Source organism: Fopius arisanus, unplaced genomic scaffold (assembly GCF_000806365.1).
Source record: "Fopius arisanus strain USDA-PBARC FA_bdor unplaced genomic scaffold, ASM80636v1 scaffold00046, whole genome shotgun sequence".
Classification (NCBI taxonomy): domain Eukaryota; kingdom Metazoa; phylum Arthropoda; class Insecta; order Hymenoptera; family Braconidae; genus Fopius; species Fopius arisanus.
In genome coordinates this window covers 356,954-374,339 of record NW_011887785.1, presented here as the reverse complement: position 1 = coordinate 374,339, position 17,386 = coordinate 356,954, and the positions used below count along the sequence as shown (strand labels likewise).

At 38.7% G+C, this 17,386-nt stretch overlaps 4 protein-coding genes across 9 annotated transcripts; 2 read left to right on the top strand and 2 right to left on the bottom strand.

Annotated features, from left to right (window-relative positions):
• The first annotated feature begins 16 nt into the window (after positions 1–16).
• Positions 17–2,212, top strand: LOC105267379 (growth hormone-regulated TBC protein 1). Its single transcript, XM_011306194.1, has 7 exons — positions 17–123; positions 196–246; positions 542–743; positions 826–1,056; positions 1,376–1,645; positions 1,727–1,912; positions 2,021–2,212. Exons 1-7 carry the CDS (start codon positions 104–106, stop codon positions 2,126–2,128), a joined length of 1,068 nt encoding a protein of 355 aa, XP_011304496.1. The 5' UTR covers positions 17–103; the 3' UTR covers positions 2,129–2,212.
• A 200-nt stretch (positions 2,213–2,412) lies between these two features.
• LOC105267376 (mitochondrial import inner membrane translocase subunit TIM14) lies at positions 2,413–3,472 on the bottom strand. The gene is made up of 3 exons (XM_011306188.1): positions 3,365–3,472; positions 2,997–3,131; positions 2,413–2,774 (listed from the first exon to the last, which is right to left on the bottom strand). The coding sequence occupies exons 1-3, from the start codon at positions 3,365–3,367 to the stop codon at positions 2,562–2,564; spliced, it is 351 nt and encodes a 116-aa protein (XP_011304490.1). The 5' UTR covers positions 3,368–3,472; the 3' UTR covers positions 2,413–2,561.
• A 1,169-nt stretch (positions 3,473–4,641) lies between these two features.
• On the top strand, positions 4,642–6,567 carry LOC105267375 (transmembrane protein 256 homolog). Of its 2 annotated transcripts, none has more exons than XM_011306185.1 (4): positions 4,642–4,982; positions 5,110–5,263; positions 5,337–5,446; positions 5,520–5,966. In XM_011306185.1, the coding sequence occupies exons 1-4, from the start codon at positions 4,815–4,817 to the stop codon at positions 5,661–5,663; spliced, it is 576 nt and encodes a 191-aa protein (XP_011304487.1). In that variant the 5' UTR covers positions 4,642–4,814; the 3' UTR covers positions 5,664–5,966. The 2 variants fall into 2 exon arrangements, with proteins under 2 accessions (XP_011304487.1, XP_011304489.1); XM_011306187.1 differs by having other exon boundaries at positions 4,657–4,904; positions 5,520–6,567.
• A 305-nt stretch (positions 6,568–6,872) lies between these two features.
• Positions 6,873–17,128, bottom strand: ctrip (E3 ubiquitin-protein ligase ctrip). Of its 5 annotated transcripts, XM_011306180.1 has the most exons (5): positions 17,035–17,128; positions 16,763–16,925; positions 13,527–13,850; positions 7,571–13,162; positions 6,873–7,473 (listed from the first exon to the last, which is right to left on the bottom strand). In XM_011306180.1, exons 3-5 carry the CDS (start codon positions 13,819–13,821, stop codon positions 7,277–7,279), a joined length of 6,084 nt encoding a protein of 2,027 aa, XP_011304482.1. In that variant the 5' UTR covers positions 13,822–13,850; positions 16,763–16,925; positions 17,035–17,128; the 3' UTR covers positions 6,873–7,276. The 5 variants fall into 5 exon arrangements, with proteins under 5 accessions (XP_011304482.1, XP_011304483.1, XP_011304484.1 ...); XM_011306181.1 differs by lacking the exons at positions 16,763–16,925; positions 17,035–17,128 and adding an exon at positions 14,745–15,078; XM_011306182.1 differs by lacking the exons at positions 16,763–16,925; positions 17,035–17,128 and adding an exon at positions 14,386–14,570.
• Between the last annotated feature and the right edge of the window lie 258 nt (positions 17,129–17,386).

Below are 17,386 nucleotides of genomic sequence, written 5' to 3'. Positions count from 1 at the left end.
TTCCCCTCCCCTCGCGTAACGCCCAATGACTAGATTCGTGAAACGTGATTCATAGATTGTTGAATGATTCTATTCCAATTACACCGCACCTCCCACTGAGGACATGACCAGTTTATGTTGCAGGTAAAAAAAAAAAAAAAATTTCATTTACCGCATTCGTTAAAAAAATTAAAAACAATCGACTGAACTCTACAGTTCCAATGAAATCGCACCTGTCACTCAAGGAATGGCCAGTTCATATTTCAGGTGAGAATATCCACCTTTTCTTTAAAATAAAAAAATCATCCGCAAAATTATCATTTTTTCATTTCAATTACTAGTGATTTCAATTTTTGATACCTCAGGTTATGTTTGGTATGACAAGTACCTCGAGATGTCATAAAATAGTCAATTATTTCCATTATCGGGAGATTTAATTGTGTAACAATTGTTTGAATTGAGAATCGATTTATTGATTGATGAAGTGGATGAAAAATAGTGAAAATTTTTTTCATCAATATCTCCAAATGAAAAAAAATATTTATCAATTAAATTGTTACAGTAATGTTGACGAGTATGGATTCGAGAGACCAGCGGATTTCGACTACAGAAATTACGAGGAATTTATGTCTGAGTACCTAAAAGTTCTAGCTAAACGAGCAAAAAAATGGTCTGAGATATTCGGTGAAGGAAAATCCCTAGAGCGAAGTATAACAATAAAAAGATATGTTCGCAAAGGCATTCCAGGGGAGCACAGGGGAATGGTAATCGACGAATAAATTCAACCATTCAATTACCAAAATAATTTCTCAACTGAAATTAATCACGATAATTGATTTAAAACAGGTATGGCTCTCCGTGAGTGGAGGTGAAGACCTACGAAATGCTAATCCTGATCTCTACCAAAAACTACTCAATGGACCCCACAACAGTGAGATTAAGGAAATAATCAGAACAGATCTCCCTCGTACATTTCCAGATAATATATTCTTCAACCATACTGTTAATCATCAGAATCAGCTCTATAATATTTTACTGGCATTTGCCCACGAGAATAAAACCGTTGGCTACTGTCAAGTGAGTTCATTTACATCAATTCCAACTGCTAATTTAATTATCGCCACTACTACTAATTATTTCTAATAGTTATTCAATATCTACTCTATTCTATTCGACTTATCTCGCTTTACATCCAGAATAAAAAATGTCTTTCAACTGAAAAAAATTCTCTTGTCCCAAGAAAATGTTCACCCATTCAAATTATTCTATTACTCTCTCCAAAAGTTGATTATTTTTTTTGAATTACTACTCCTTGTGGAAATTTTCCCATTTTAAATTGACAAGAGAATATTTTTCAGTCTCAAAAAAAAATTTAATTTTTTATCTCTGATTGCAGGGACTGAATTACATAGCAGGATTGTTATTGCTCGTAACGAAAAACGAAGAGACTGCCTTTTGGCTGCTCAAAGTATTAATCGAGAAAATATTGCCGGATTATTATACCCCGACAATGGACGGATTGCTCACAGACATCGATGTACTCGCTGAATTGGTTAAATTAAAAATTCCAGATGTCTATAATCATGTTACTAATTTAGGACTGCCCTGGGCTGTCATAACAACGAAATGGTTTATATGTTTATTCGCTGAAGTGCTCCCCATCGAGGTAAAACATTCACATCCATCGACATCAATTGAAATAATCAATTAATAATAATTAATTGGTATAATTATTTTTTTCATCCAGACAACACTGAGAATATGGGACTGCCTTTTCTACGAGGGCAGTAAAATAATATTCCGCGTAGCTCTCACTCTCATCAAACGAAACAAAAACAATTTATTGTCATGCCAGGATTTTTCATTACTAGCCGATTGTTTCAAAGACATTACGAAAGACAGTATAGTATTGCAGTGTCACGAGTTCATGCAGGTAATTCAGTAACCAAAACGAGATAAATCGAATTTTATATTTGAAATATCAGTTAACCACATAACTATCAAATTAGTAAATAATCTCAAATTATTCTATTTTTTTCAGAGTATTTTTAAGGTGCCCGGATCATTACCCAAAAGTACCATTATGAAATTACGAAATAAAGTGTCACAAGATCGAGAATTAAAAAATAAACCGAACCTGGAGCGGTAGTATTAACTCAAATATTGAAATTGAATTTATAAATTTACGGTCTAGTCACGTTTGCAACAAAATATTCAATTCTATCGAAAAACCAATAACGAATTTTATATTAAAACAAAACCATAAAGAGAACGAAAAATTATTCTGTCCATAACGATATATCATTCAATAATTTAAAATTAATGCTCGTTAGGTTAAATAAAAAGTATTAATTGACTCTCTATTGAAAATAATATATCGCTGGATCGATGATTGTAACATTGGAATGACTAATCAGTGGAGATTTTATCACCAATTAATACGGTGCTTCAATTTATTTCCTACGGATAAACATTTTATAATAATTTTATATCGAAAAATAACTTGTTTTGCTGTGTATTCACGTCAATTATTTACATGTCAGTTGTTTTTTTAAATTATGTACAGATAAAATCGAATGTAATTACTTTTCCAGTAAATCTTTAGCCTCGTTTACTTTAGCAGCTATGTACGGTGATCCTCCTCTGTCAGGATGATTAGCAGACATGACTTTTTTGAATTGCTCTTTAACTTTTGCCTTGTTGGCTGTGGGAGAGACACCGAGTATCAAACTAGCTTCCCTTTTCGTCATTGTCGGCTCAAATCCACCTTTGTAGTATTTACTATTAGCCAGTGACTGAAAAATCAAAAGAATTTTTTATTTTCAATTAACCACTCGTGCAAATCGGGTCGATCCATTCTCTCAAATTCCAGCATGAAATTTTCTCAAGGAAAAATAAATATTTCTAATAATTTTTGACGGTCTGTCAACCCAATTTCCATGAGTGGAGGATGCGAATGAATTTTACGTTGAATGATTTTAATTTCATATTATTTATAAATACTGAATTGTTCAAACCTGCGAGTCGAGTTTAGGGAGTGATTTGAGGGCTTCAGACATTTTCTTTGAGAGTGTCGGCATTGATCTAATAATGTAACGCCCTCCAAATCCCACAATAGCAATACCAACACCAGCAACAATAGCTGTACTCGCCTAAAATAATTACAAATCATCAATCTCGATTGATTCTAATTAATTATCCCTTTTCCATGCCACTATTTTACAAGATTTTACTTCTTGATTGCATCATAACAATTATTTGAGGTTAACCTACTGTTATCAAGGATTATTTGTGTTTCAACAAATTGACAGCTATTAAAAATATATTCACAAACTTGTCAGTGATGTTTACTTTATTTACTTCAATAATTTAATATCGTACTTACCATTTTGGGTGGAGATATAAAATACGACGTAAATTTAATTCCAATTTCAAAATGCGACACACCAGTGCATTCAATCACTTGGTTATACACGCACTCCCGATTTATCTGATGGAGCCATATCTACTGGCATCTCGACATCATCTGATCGAGAGATAAAATCATCTCGAGAAATTCAAACCCCCGAACCGACCACGAAAAAATCCACGTAACGGATACGATATATTAATAAATAAATATCACTCACCGGCGTTGGATGAAAATAAGTCCGCTTTCAATTTTCACCTTTCGAACGACCTACCTTAACTGTAAACATAAAAAAAAACAAATTGTTAATAAAATTCCGACAAAATAATTTTTTTACTGCAAAAGCGATTTTTAATTTTCATTTGAGAGTTTTTATTTTGAATTATTATTTAAAATTATTTATTATTTTTTATTTAAAATTTTTTTATTTTATTGGAGAGTTAATTGAATAATTGAAAATTGTTTGTAATGTAAGCATTGAATATGTCAAGAATCAGGAATTAAAAAAATGACATGAAAATAAAATGAAAATGATGCTTCAAGGTCATAAAAAAATGCATACGAAACTCACCTTGCAGTCGGTTGCAAGATTCCCTCCAATCCTGAAGATCTCACTGTGATTCTGACACCAAAGGTTGAAGTCGGCTTGGAAGCACCAGCACTCGTGACAGTTCAAAAGTTCACTAATCACTCACCACGCAACCAAGAATGTTTTATCAACTCAAAATCCACAAAGATCAATAAAATAATATGAAAGATCAAATAATATTTTACATCCAAAATAAGATGAATAAGAAAAGTAATCCTTCGAATCTAATTCGCACTCTCACTTCAGTCGTATCTAAACACACACTGAACAATTCCGAGAAACGGACAAAGGAATTTTTGTAAACACAACGACGCCGGGCGGCCGTGCGGCAATACCGAAGTTCAGTGTAACAAAGGAAAAATCTCAATCACTAAAAATGCTTTATAAACGGTTTAAAAAATTATTTCACATCACAAAATCACTTGCACTGAGTCCCGCACTTTGTATTATCAATGTTAGCAGCCGGCGCCGGTTTTCTGCAGTCATTAAGACCCCGATGTTAACGAATTTTCACTACGCGACACGGCACCAACGGTTCCTCGCACTGCCACCGAACGACTGACTCCTTCTCAAGATGGCGTGGCGTTGGAGGCAGCGCTCGAGTGGGGGTCGCCAGACAATACTCCGCGCATGCGCACCGAACACCGCGGGCAGTCTCAATTTAACGTGATAAGATAATTGCGAAAATTCTTAACCTAATAAATAATTCTCTCTAAAAAAACAGTGCAATCACGTAAAATCCAATAGTCAATGAAAAATAATTGATTGAAGAGAATTGAGTGTGTGGATTTTGGTCTTGACCATCAAAAACACTTCGATTGGATCTCTGAAACGGGTATGGGAGTATCAGATACATTGAATTACGTTCTGTTTTCTAATCCCGTCAGCTCGGGTGCCGGTTCGTTTGCGAAAACTGCTGCATCAGCTGTAAGTCGCTGTTATTTTATAATAAAAAATAAGAGGAATCAATTTATTTATTGTTATTGCCTGATTTTTGGAGACTGGGTAATGTTTCTATAGTTTATTCTATTTTTGAAACTTTGAGGTCATGTAGATGGCATACAGCAATCAAAATTGTTTTTTTTTGACATTTGTTAATTACATGAGGAATGAATATTTATAAATTTTTTAGGTTATCAATTATTCAGGCCTCAAGCCCCGTGTTGAGTACAAAATGGTTCCACCTGAGCCTCTGTGGAAATTGGCAGCAGCCTCAGGGCCTTATTTGAAATTGGCAGGACTCAGTGGAGCAACTGCAGTCATCCTCGGGGCATATGGAGCTCACAGTGTGGATTTTTCTATTTTTTCAGTCATCGGGTCCATATATTCCTGATTAATAATTATTTATTTTTTTTTTAGGGAAATATAAGGATGATCAATTGAAGCAAGTGTTTGAGACAGCGAATAGATATCATTTTTATCATTCCCTGGCTATGGTGGGGCTGGTTATGTGCAGGGCACCAATTCTGGTCAGTATTCAGGCACATGATTCCATTAAAAATTATTATTTATCTTTATATTGAGTAGAAATATCTCTTCCAGACTGCTGCCCTGTGGATGTCAGGATCTCTGATGTTCTGTGGGAGTTGTTACTATTACGCATTTACAGGTGACAAACGCTTCAGCAAAATCACTCCGTTTGGAGGTACTTGCTTTATTCTAGGATGGCTCACCATGTGCATATAAATAAATTAAGAGAACAAAAAAAGTATTCGGGTGAGAATTGATGGAGAAAAATTCCCCTCGCTTATCAGTGATTTTTCCATCGAGAGGCCTCTCAATAGAAAATTGAATTCCTCAAGAACACGAAGAAGAGTGAAGTTCCACTCCCCTGATGATATTTTCCGTACTAGACACTCCCGGTAGTTTATAATAATATCACCGAGGATAATAAAGATACAAAGGTTATTTACACAATATTCTGAAATAAATTCCTTACAGTTGGTGTTTTATTCAAGGATCTCAAAGGAAACAGAAAATATTCAAAAATTCAAGTGAAATCAAAACGTTTTATGCTACTCAAATGATATAAATATAATCAATTTAGCCATTTTTTTTTACTGTTCATATTAATATTCAAGATTTTCAAATCACGCCCCGTTGCCAAGTGGACTTTATCAAAAGGCTACAGGATAACACATTTTAACATAGCCAGATGTAACAAACACAGTCAGTCCACCGTCAGACCATCCAATTGGAATAAATCCAATCAATAAACCCCGTACTTGTCTCCCTGAACATCTCGCTCAACCCCAGTGAATAAAAAATCATCTCCATGAGCCCCAAGTATCTAAAATGGTCTGACGATGTAAACTATATCCTTACACGACTAAATAAAGTAATAAATTTGACTAATTCACCTAAAAATTATCTTTATAATGGTAGATCGATGAAATTAAATATAGTTTGTCGCATGTCACAGTGGGTGAACGTGAAAACTCCGAAAATGTTCCCCCCAATTGACCAGCAAGAACAAACAAGAGATCGATTACAACACAACGAACAAGAGAAATACGAATGTCATGAATCATTTAGACTCCGTGATACTCTCACTACTTATGAAACAATGCAACCATCCATCTCGATTCAACCACTTTTACATTGTTTTTTTCTTCTTCTTTTTTTTTCAATAATAATCTTTAGTTCACACTCTCCGAGTCCTCGTGGAGCACGTGGTTATTTAATTTTGGCGATGTACATTGAGTCATGATACACCACTGATTAAAAAAAAAAAGAACACCATTTACACTTTAGTAATCGTCCTCTTGATTTCTAATGCATAATTCCGTTAGTAATCAGTGCCTCGTAGCGGTATGATAAAGTTATTTATATGTTATGAACCTGCGTATATCAAACTATGTTGAGATAACTAAGATATTTACAACTTATTACGTGTTTTTTTTTTTCTTCATTGTTTTGTTTGTTATCTTTCATTTTTTTTCTTTTTTGAATATTTCTTCATCGTCATTTCAACGAAGACCTTTTGATTCCGGAGGTCTTTCATTTAAGTTAATAAACTGAGAAGATTTTTGGGATTATGAAAATTATTATTGTAGATCGACAGGGGCACAGAATCTAAAATTTATCAAAATGATTAATGCACTTTCTAATTGATTGAGTCTGAAAGTGAGAATGAAGATATTTTTTTTTTTAGCTTGAGATGGGGCGTTTCTCCACTTGTTTCTTTGAAAAATTCTTTCTTGAGATATTTAGATTGGAGATGGATCTTTCGAGAGATGAACGACATAACACATGAAAAAAAAATATAATAGTAATAATAAATGACTTGGGATCCATTTCTAGGAGAGGTGGAACGAGTGCTGTCCCTCCTGTGCAGCAATTCGTAATTTTTCGCGCATTATATCGAGGGTTGTGTAGTCGGGGAGTTTGAGATAGTTGACACATGTCATGACGGAGGGCAGAAAATCATCGGTCTTCATTGATGGATCGAATGTCTTTCGAACTATCGTGAGGGGTGGCGTCAGACTCTTGAATCCTGCAATTATAAAAAAAACCCAATTAATTCATAATCTCCGAATTTAGGTGAACGATCATTTCAATTCTCACAAATTGAGAATAAAAAATTCACTGACCTCCAACAGGTAGCCTTGGCGATCCAGTAACAAACTGAATGAATTGTCTCTGCTCCTCACTATTGTACTCCGCCATCACTTCAAATAAAAACCTGATAGCCCTGGAATCAGGTGTGTATCCATGATCAGTCCTGCAGCACTCCAGCAGAGTTTTAACATCCCACTGTCCCCCACTTTGATGATGCCCACAAAATACAGCTTCCAATTCCTCCGGGAAAAAGAGTCTCAACTGTGCAGGTGGAAATACCGACTCGAAACCTTCCCTGAAGGCATCCATTTGCCTGAAAACTCCCTCATACAGGAACCAGTGAACAACGAGCTTGATATACTGATCAAGATTGTGAATAGTCACAGGTATCTCACTTCCCCCTTTTCTCAGTTCAACATTTCCATACCCTGGCAGCTCAAAGACAAGTCCCAAATCAGCAATAGGACAATTATCAAGATCCAACATCTCAACGAGTTGTGCCTTCTCGTTAGACCTGAGTGTCTGATCCCTTTCGATAGCCTCTTTCCTCCTGATGACATCCTGCAATTTACTCAGCGTTCTGTAGACATCTGGACAGATGTGCGCCAGATCAGCAAGTGTCAATGTGTGTTCCTCCCCCAACAACCACCTATAAAAGGTGAGACTGAAGGGTAGATCGAGCATTCTGGAGTCATAAATAGCCTTCGCCATGAATTTTCCTAGGAACTTGAATCTCGTTTTTAATTTAGCAAGAGCTGGAACCTTCGTATTCCAGGGCGCTGGTTTCGTGAATAAACCCTGATTTGAGTGAATGTAATTCGAGTCATTGGTACCCCCATGCCACATATCCAGCTCAGCCCTCTGAAACTCCCTCGATACCAGAGCGTAAAATTCAAGAGTCGGTCCCAAACCAGTTCCAACTTCATTGATATATTGCACCTCAAGAAGAGCCTTGCTCGACGCAAGATCCTGAATAACTTGTTCAGCCTGTTTGAAGATATCAGTCCTCGATATCGTTCGTTTTCTCCTCTCCAGTCTTGGAGTGACACGCTCCTGTGAGTCAGAGCCGGACAGCTCTGGAGCTGAATCCAGAAGTCTCTGTAATGCTCTATCACGATCAAATGATGTGGCATAAAGCAGCAGCTGACGTGTCTCAAAGGGAAATAAGAAAGGGCAGACAGAGGCAATCTGTTGCAGCCAGGATGGTAAATTTCCAGTCATGATGACGAGAGGATCCTGCAGCTGTCGATTGGCCTTTGCTGCAATTTTATTGTTGATGAAATCCTGAGATGAGAGAAGAGATGCACTCTTCAAATGTGGAAAGAGAACCCCCCAGTGTCTGTTCAAGGAATGAAGCAATCTGAGTAGACACAATCCATCCAATGATGCGTCACTTATTGTCACTGATGGCAGAACTGGGGACAGATAAGGAGCCAGTGGACATCTTGGTGGTGGTACAGCTCCCTCCAGCCACAGACTATCCTCTTTGCGTTTTGAACTTATCTTCGTTGATTTACCCTTGCCCTTTCTACTCGACGTACTCTGAGAGCTTGATCCAGGCTTAGGTGAATTTGTTGTCTCCTCCTCTGGCACTGGCCTATAATAAATTGTGTGTGTCTGCACCCAGACAGCATCATGACCCAGTGGTGGTTCAGTATCAGTCTCAGCCTCAGAATGATCGATACCAGCACAACTGAACTGCCTGACTGCCTGATAAACAGTCATATTGAACGGCAAAACTTCATCACCAATGAGAAACTGGAGCTTGTGTTTCGATCCTTGCGATATGACAACAGCAGCCAGAGTGTCATCGATGTCATCCTCACTGTTGTCATCATCACTGACCATTGACTCAGCATCCCTGATTCTACCATAACCTCTCACCATCAAATAACGCTCGATCGCTTGAACCAGTGCCAGTGGATCAATTTTAACAGTACCACCTTTCCACTGTTTGAGATTATTGCAGTCTGGGTGTCGTTGGAGATTGCATTTTAATTGGTGGGTATTGAAGAATTTTAATGCACTAGTTCCACCTCGTCCAGCACCAGAGCCCGCTGGTAAATCATGGACTTTAACGGGAAATTGTTCCAACTGTGCTACACAACTATTTAATTTATTGACGAGAGCACCAAATGCTCCGGGATTAAAATCAATGGGATTGTCAGTATTTGTGTCCTGTTGAAGCGTGGACTCAGCGAAGAGCTTCCAGAACATTCTGAGACGATCGTAACGATTTCCTGGGGCATCTGTTGTCGTCAGGTGATTCAAGAGGGCCTTTATTAAGCCACTGTAGTTCATTTCGAATGGTGAAATGTCACTCTCCAGTACGATATCACGTAGCTCTGTCAGGGCAGATAGCATTTCATCGAGTTCATTCGATTGCAAACGCTGAATTGCTGAGGTTAAACGAGAGAGAACTGTGAGGGCTGGGTGTGTACATGGGGCATCATCCTGATACCGAGATAAAAATTGTCCCGCCTGTTCTCGAACCCAAGTTTTTGCTTTATCACGATTACCACCGGTGAGACTGGGATTGCTTGGTGGCTTTGTCAGGCTCGTCGATGATGTTGAATCTCTTTTATCACTCGATGCAGACGATGCTGATGATTTTCTACCCCAACGTGCTGGATTGAGATTACCCAGGAATCGATTGTTCTTCTGGGCAAATCCTGTGAAGAGTGATTCGGCCTGGGGTGATTGCTGGGGTGTCGTTGCACTTCCAAGACGAGAGAGCCTTCCTTTTTTGCTTGTACGTTTGCGTTTTAGGACTTCTCCAATTCTTAAGTGGGCACTTTGTGGTGTAGTCGCTGAATCTTCAACGGATGAGCTCAAATCAGTTCGGCTTCTGGTCTCCATAGTAGCAGTAAGACTAGGTCTCAATTGACTAGTAGCAATTGAGCCAAATAAAATATTTCCATTGGTCGTTGGCGAGGCAACAGGAGACGTGGCACTGCTAGAAGACAACGTCATCGTCGATGACAACGGTGTATTGGATGGACCAGGTTGGGGACTTGGCAATGATGTGCCAGAAGTGCACTTAGGTGGTGATACACCAAGAGGTACCTCGGGATCAGCCAATTGTCTGACTTGATGAAGTACTCCCTCTCTGTGAAAATGTACTCCAAATACTTGTGGCAGACGTTTCATGAGAATACTAGCCATTTGGAGTGCACCAATGACTATTCTCAAATCCTGAGAGGCAAGCATACCAGCGATGTGTGACGATACAACTTGATTTTTCAATACATCCTTCAACAAATCAGTGGATGCATAATATACCATTCTGAGTAGAGCCCGAAGACACTTGTGCTTAACAGCAGGCCCAGCTGAACTACTGTAAACCTCATACAACACTGAGAAAAGAGTTCTAATAAATGAAACAAGCCACTCATTGGTCTCGATAACAGGTGGTACGACATCCATACTCCCGGAGCAAGTTGGACTCTTTCCCTCAGCAGTATCAGTCATAACCCTCCTGAATATACTCCTTGCCATTCCAATGTCCTCATTGATCTGCTTCATCATTGTAAGATCAATAGTGTATGTTCTACCAAGTGTAGAGAGACATATCTCGTCCTCGCCATTTTGAAAAGCCATTTCAATTATTCTTGAGTCAATAGTGCTGAATGGATGACAACAGTGTCGCTCATCCCTCCACTCCCAGTGTACAGTCTCCTGTTGATTATTTGTCCTCTCCAGGAGACTATTGACACTGAATATTCCATCAGTGGGTAGAGGTGGCATGAGCTCCTCAATTAGACAAGTGATCTCGAACCACTCCTGAGGTGATCTTGGCACAAGATCCACATCCTCAGTTTTAACCTCGAGAGATCCAGTCAGTAGATAACTCAATGTAAAAGCGATATTCTGCTGCAGGAGCAGTTGGGCGAGGTCAGGACAACGATTCGATATCACAGAGAGCATTCGTAATACAGTTATAAAATTGCCAATGCTATTGACTGGTGGTGTTATCATCAGGAGTTGCTGTAAATTCTGGAGTAATTCAGCTGTTATTATTTTGTGCAGCATCACTGGATCGTGTTGAAAGCTATCAACAAGTCTGCTGAATGCCTGACAAACGCATTCAACACTTTTTTTATCCTGATTAGTGAGTCGACTGGTGAGTAATGGTAGACTCTCAACGACAAGATGAAAGTCATCGGGATGAAGATTTTGACAGCAATTTGCTGTTATCGTAAGGGCAGCGCGTTGAGCTGTTATATTGAAGAAATCAACGAATTTAAGGCAGGCTGATACACCACCAGCATGAAGAATGGTCTTGCTGTGTCTCCTCGAGAGCATGGCAAGTGCGGTTAAACACTGTTCAGCCACGTCCATGCACTCGATTGATTCAAGTTTCTGGAGAAATACTGGAACAGCATCAACAACAACTGTCGATGATCGAGGAAGTGCTTCCATCATGTAAGTCAGTGCACGACAGGCATGTGTCATGATGACAAAATTGTGCTCAATACCCAGGAGATTGATCAATGCAGCAACTACCTGTTTCACTGGAAAACCAGTTAATGTATCCTCATTACCCATAACTAGTATCTCTCCCATTCCAATGACAGCCTGCAACTGTTCCCCCTCATCATCCACAGCTTGAAGACCAGCAAGTAACTGCTGTGCCTTGGCAGCTGAGCTTGCCCCCATACTTCGATTCAAAAGATGCTGCATCCTTGGTCCAAGTGCACCAAAAACATGTGGTGGTAATCCACGTGCCTCAAGCAGTGCCTGGAGTCTACCAACTTCTCCATCATCACTCTCACTGTCACCAGTTGTTCCAGACATTCCAGATGGACCACCACTGGCAGCTGCTGCTGTAGCTGGTGCTGTTTCCTCGTCACCAGGTGCAACTCCTTGCTGTGCTGGGGCTGGTGTTGTCGTTGGTAAAGCTGATGGTGTTGTATCAGATCCTGACATGAGACCACCTCCACTTGAGGTGGGATTGTCACAGGATTTACGTGCACGTGATGACGAACGATGACGTGAACTCGTACAAGATGATGGATCTTTTTTGTGCTTGGATATAACTTTTGATGTCAATTCTTTGGGCTGATCTGATGATAATTTAACACGGGAACGCAATAGATGCTTGTGAGTGGGATGATGGTGGTTTGGGTTGGTGGAGGCAGACACAGAGGGGTTGACAGTGGACGTAGATGTTACACCACTTGTCCCTGCCCCGTCATGTGCCAACGCCCCCCCACCGCTCTCCACAGAGTTACTAGCTGCGTTACCCACTCTGATGCTTGACTTAACACCCAATACCTGACTACTCGTACCACCGTTTGTCTGCCCTGCACCACCACTTGAAAATTTTAATCCACGACCTCGAGATGTCGTCGGATAATTACTCACTGATGTACCACCAAGGGACAACAAATTGTTATATCCAGACGATAATTTTCTACTTGTGTAGATTGTTTGATCGTATGAACTACTGCTTCCTTGAACACTTTGTGGATTCTGGGGTGTACGTGAACGAGTGCGCGATGCTACGCAATCTATTGGGGCAGGATTGTGTTCGGCTTGGCTGTGTTTTGTTGAATTCTTTCGCGTTGCACTTGTACCACTCGTGGAATGCTGTCCCTTTGGCTGTGCTCTCCAATCAATATCTTGAATTTGTTGAAAAAAAAAAATCACGTTAATTTTTACATCAGAAATACTTTGAAATTGTGAGATTTTTTTTTATCATATCATTCATTTCATCATTCATAATAGACGATAACGATTATTTCACAGATAACAATTCAGTAGTGAAGTGCTAAAGGTGACAACTCTATTTGCTCTTCACTCCAGTAATTCAATTTTCATTTGAACTCAACAATTTCCAATTACTCGAAACTGGGAATATTCACAGGCCTCGACCATAAATATATTTTAAAAAACTGTAGTTTGAGTGAAAGTAACTCTAATTCTCCTCTTGCATAACAGTTTTTGATAACTCCAAATGAATAACGAGATATAAAATAAACTCACCAGTGGAAGATCCTAGGCTGCTTCCATGACCCTTTCTCTCACCCTTATTTTTACCCTCGCCCCTCGAATCAACCGAACGTCTGTGTGTATTGGGTACACTACAAACGGATGAATATTGTGGCTCAGTTTGTCTCCGACGTTTTTCCGCCAATGTTGCAACAACTGTTGGTGTACTCTGTCGTTTTCTGTAACCACTGGTACCACTGCTCTTCCCCCGTAATTTAGAGGCGTCTGCTGAAGCACTGGCCTTCTCTACAGACCCCCCGAGCGACGACTGATCTTGTTGATCTGCCATAGATTAATCGACGCATGCCACTATTCTGTCTGCAAATAAAAATAAATAACAAAATTATCATCTTTTTTTTAAACTCACCCCAAAATTTACCTTTCAATAAAATCCACACAATTATTCAGGAATAAAAATTATTAGTTTTCCATAAATGAATATCAATTTCTCATTAGAAACTATTTGTAATAATTAACTGATGATTAATTATTCATTGCCACTAACTTATCATTTTGCAATGAATTATCACAGGTCAATGAAAAAATTGTCATAAAAAATCATGCCATTTTCAATCTCAATGAAAAATCATCGACATCACCTCACATTTCCCAAAGAATAATCACGAATTATTATCACCAAAATCCGTCCATGACATATGATTCAATATCCCCCAAAAATATCATCACATCACTCGAAAAAATCGCGAAAAACCGAGAGTAAACCCTTGAAATTCCCCCCCAAGCCTTGGACTCCTCATAATGCGCACTTGCCTCTCCTGTTTGTCTTCCACATAAAAGGAAAAAAAAAACATAAATAATCCTGAGCCCACGAGAAATAAACGAAAAGAATCACCTCAAGGATACGAAACCCACCAAAAATCCATGATTATAACCACTCAGACAATCGACATGAACCCGAAGATGTCCCTGAACAAACAAACAAACAAATTATTTATAAAAATAACCCAGAGATAACGTAGGTGAACAACAAAGACTCTTGGTGAGTCTGAAGCCACCATTTGCTTGGTCTCTGGGAAAGTAATGGAGGACAAGTTTAGTCTTTTCCCACTACCTCGAATATACTTGTGTGTCGCCAGTGATGCCCGTTGAGAATAACCAAATAAAAAAAAAAAAATCCCCTCCCTGGTGATGACATCCAGGGTAAAGGCCAGATGATATTTAAAAACCTGATGTATTAAAGGGAAATATTACCTGAATCTTGAAGGAGCATGCTCGATACATATCCCAGGATCACGAAAAAACTCATGAATATTATTGTATATCAAGTACAACGCACGACGCCGTGTTACTCCTGGGGGAGGGGATCCATACACTCATAAATTTTATCACTGTATTTTCATGGTGATGTGGGGGGAGAGAGAAAATAATAGAGAACAAAAATGATACTGATATGTCTGATAATGCTCAACGTGTGACTAACTGATGTACACAATGAAATGGGGGAAGGGAGGAGAGGGTAATGAATCTGATGATAATTGCACTGGAGTGCACAGAATGGAGAACTCAGCAGAACTGAATTGAACAGTCGAATCAACCAATCTCCCAGGTTGGTTAGAACCTCGTGGAGGGAGACAGACAGCTCCGCCCACTCGAACCCAGAGTTAAATTCACTCAGGAGGTGGCATTTAATTGGATAGAATTTTCACCAATTTTTGAAAATATTTTCACACCATTTTCCTCACATTCTCCATTATTTTTCATGATAAATTATTATAAATTATAAGATTATTATTCAATTCCACTTATACCGACAAACCGTCACCGCGATATCAGAATCATAATATTTTTCTCAATTTCTTATCTAACAATTGATTTTTATCTAATTGGACTCGTGTTTATGAAAGAAAAATATGAGATTCTATTTAATTTATTATTCCCTGGAGGGAGGATTATTTAATTGACCGTCAATCGAATGGAGATTATTAAAATTCAATGAAAAATTGGGGGTTGGGGGTATTTTTGGGGGATTTGAATTTTTTTGCACTCGATTGCCTTCACTCAACACACACTATTAAATTCTGCAACTGCTGTGATGTCTCGAGGTCACTGAATTATCTTTTTCATCATCCTTGATTTTTGGGGGATCCTCTGGGGATAATTGGAGATTTATTGGGACTTTTGGGGATGATGGGTTATTTTTTTTCGCGAGGGATGATTTTGGTATTCACTATTTCGCTTCTCGTGAAATGGATTGTGTGCGAATAACCGAGTGAGAGGATTCCCTTGGTTGCATTACCTAAAGATTGCGAACGCGCAGGTGCAGGGACTCTTCAAGTTCTAGCTAGCCTTCGCAAAATGCAGTGTGTGTGCATACGATGTCACTGACACATCCAAAATATTTCAGGGAGAAGGGGACGGGATTTGAAATTGAAAAAAAAATATCTAGAGGACGGTATGATGCGGGTAATGACATTATTCATCAGGAAAAATTCATTTTTAAATAAATAATTTGTAAGAAAATCACTCCCCGAGTTGTAATGTGACATTTAGGTAAATCCTGCTTAATCTCGGAAAATATCGATTTAACAGGAAAACGTTAGAGGCCTTTTTTATAGCTCATTAAATTTCCAAGAAAATATTCCTCTGACATTTTTTCCGGGAATCAATACTTTTCGAAATTGATCGATATTTAAGTTACAGTGAAACTGGACTGATTCCACTCGTTCACTTGACACTTAAATCCTTATCTTTTGCAATTTTACATTGAAAAATTGAATAGTTAATCCCAGAATTTGAAATATATCTTAGAAAATCATTAAATAGCATTTAGAGAGAGAGAATTAAAATATGATACCTACGGGATTCCCAAAGATCTGGCAACATTGATTCCTAACCAGCTGTTCAGTCGAGACCCTTTTGTGTTAAAGCCAGGTCTCGACATACTGGCGACCCTGGGGGGGAGGACGAGTGATCCAAGGGCTCAGCAGGTCTTACCCAATTGTTCTCCTCATTGTATTCCCAGAATGCACAATTGTTGGTGCAATAAACAACCAATAAACCAATACCTGAGACTTGAAATAAAATGGAGAATCGACTATTTCCAGAAATCCATGGGTCTGTCCCTCCCCCTCGAGCAAATGCGTAGAATAAAACGTATCATCTCGTTATTCTCTCTCCTCTCACTCTCCTTCTCGAATCGATGATAAATACGTAGTTATCACCTCTCGTTCGAGTCGCATTTTATAACCAAAAAATAATTGAATACCCACCAGAAAAAAAAACGATGAGCTCCTTCCTCTGGAAGTCGAACTCTCCAGTTACGCAACGTGAGCAATGCGTTTTACCAAGAGGACACGTGTGAAAATATCAGCAAAAACGAACTGTCAACTTGAGCTCGTTAGCCTTGACTCCCATCGGCCTCTGCAGACTTAACTATTACCAAACAATTAAATTGTCATTTTGTCAGTGGGGGAGGCCAAATTTTTATATGACGATGCTCATTTTTTTTTATGCACTTGGAATCGATCTTTATTTCACTTACCAGTGTGGAGAGGTTGAGAGACTAAACAGCTGCTGTTTGAGAACTAGAAATTCGTGGTACACGTTCTAGGTGCGATCTACACGCTTTGGGAGGTTTATACAGGCACCGTCGTGTTTCCAATAATTTTCAGGGGTGGGGGTACTTATTTATTGCTCCAGTGATAATTTCAGAGTTTCAGGGAATTTTTCACAGATGGAGTTGCACCAGAAATTTCAAATTGAATGTCCCAAAATTCCAAGAAACTTCCAGAAATTATAAATTCCTCAGGAATTCATTTTTCTAGAACGAATATATATATTTTTCTCAAACACGAATGAAAAAAAAATGTTTTCAACAATAGAAATGAAGAGAA

Coding starts and splice junctions, on each gene's coding strand:
- LOC105267379 (XM_011306194.1), top strand. CDS start 104: ATGACCAGTTTATGTTGCAG. Junction 247..541: donor ATGGCCAGTTCATATTTCAG/GTGAGAATATCC, acceptor AAATTGTTACAG/TAATGTTGACGAGTATGGAT. Junction 744..825: donor CAGGGGAGCACAGGGGAATG/GTAATCGACGAA, acceptor GATTTAAAACAG/GTATGGCTCTCCGTGAGTGG.
- LOC105267376 (XM_011306188.1), bottom strand. Junction 2,775..2,996: donor TCCCTAAACTCGACTCGCAG/GTTTGAACAATT, acceptor TTGATTTTTCAG/TCACTGGCTAATAGTAAATA.
- LOC105267375 (XM_011306185.1), top strand. CDS start 4,815: ATGGGAGTATCAGATACATTGAATTACGTTCTGTTTTCTAATCCCGTC. Junction 4,983..5,109: donor GCCTGATTTTTGGAGACTGG/GTAATGTTTCTA, acceptor TAAATTTTTTAG/GTTATCAATTATTCAGGCCT. Junction 5,264..5,336: donor CGGGGCATATGGAGCTCACA/GTGTGGATTTTT, acceptor TTTTTTTTTTAG/GGAAATATAAGGATGATCAA.
- ctrip (XM_011306180.1), bottom strand. CDS start 13,821: ATGGCAGATCAACAAGATCAGTCGTCGCTCGGGGGGTCTGTAGAGAAG. Junction 13,163..13,526: donor CAGCCTAGGATCTTCCACTG/GTGAGTTTATTT, acceptor AACAAATTCAAG/ATATTGATTGGAGAGCACAG. Junction 7,474..7,570: donor GCCAAGGCTACCTGTTGGAG/GTCAGTGAATTT, acceptor TTATAATTGCAG/GATTCAAGAGTCTGACGCCA.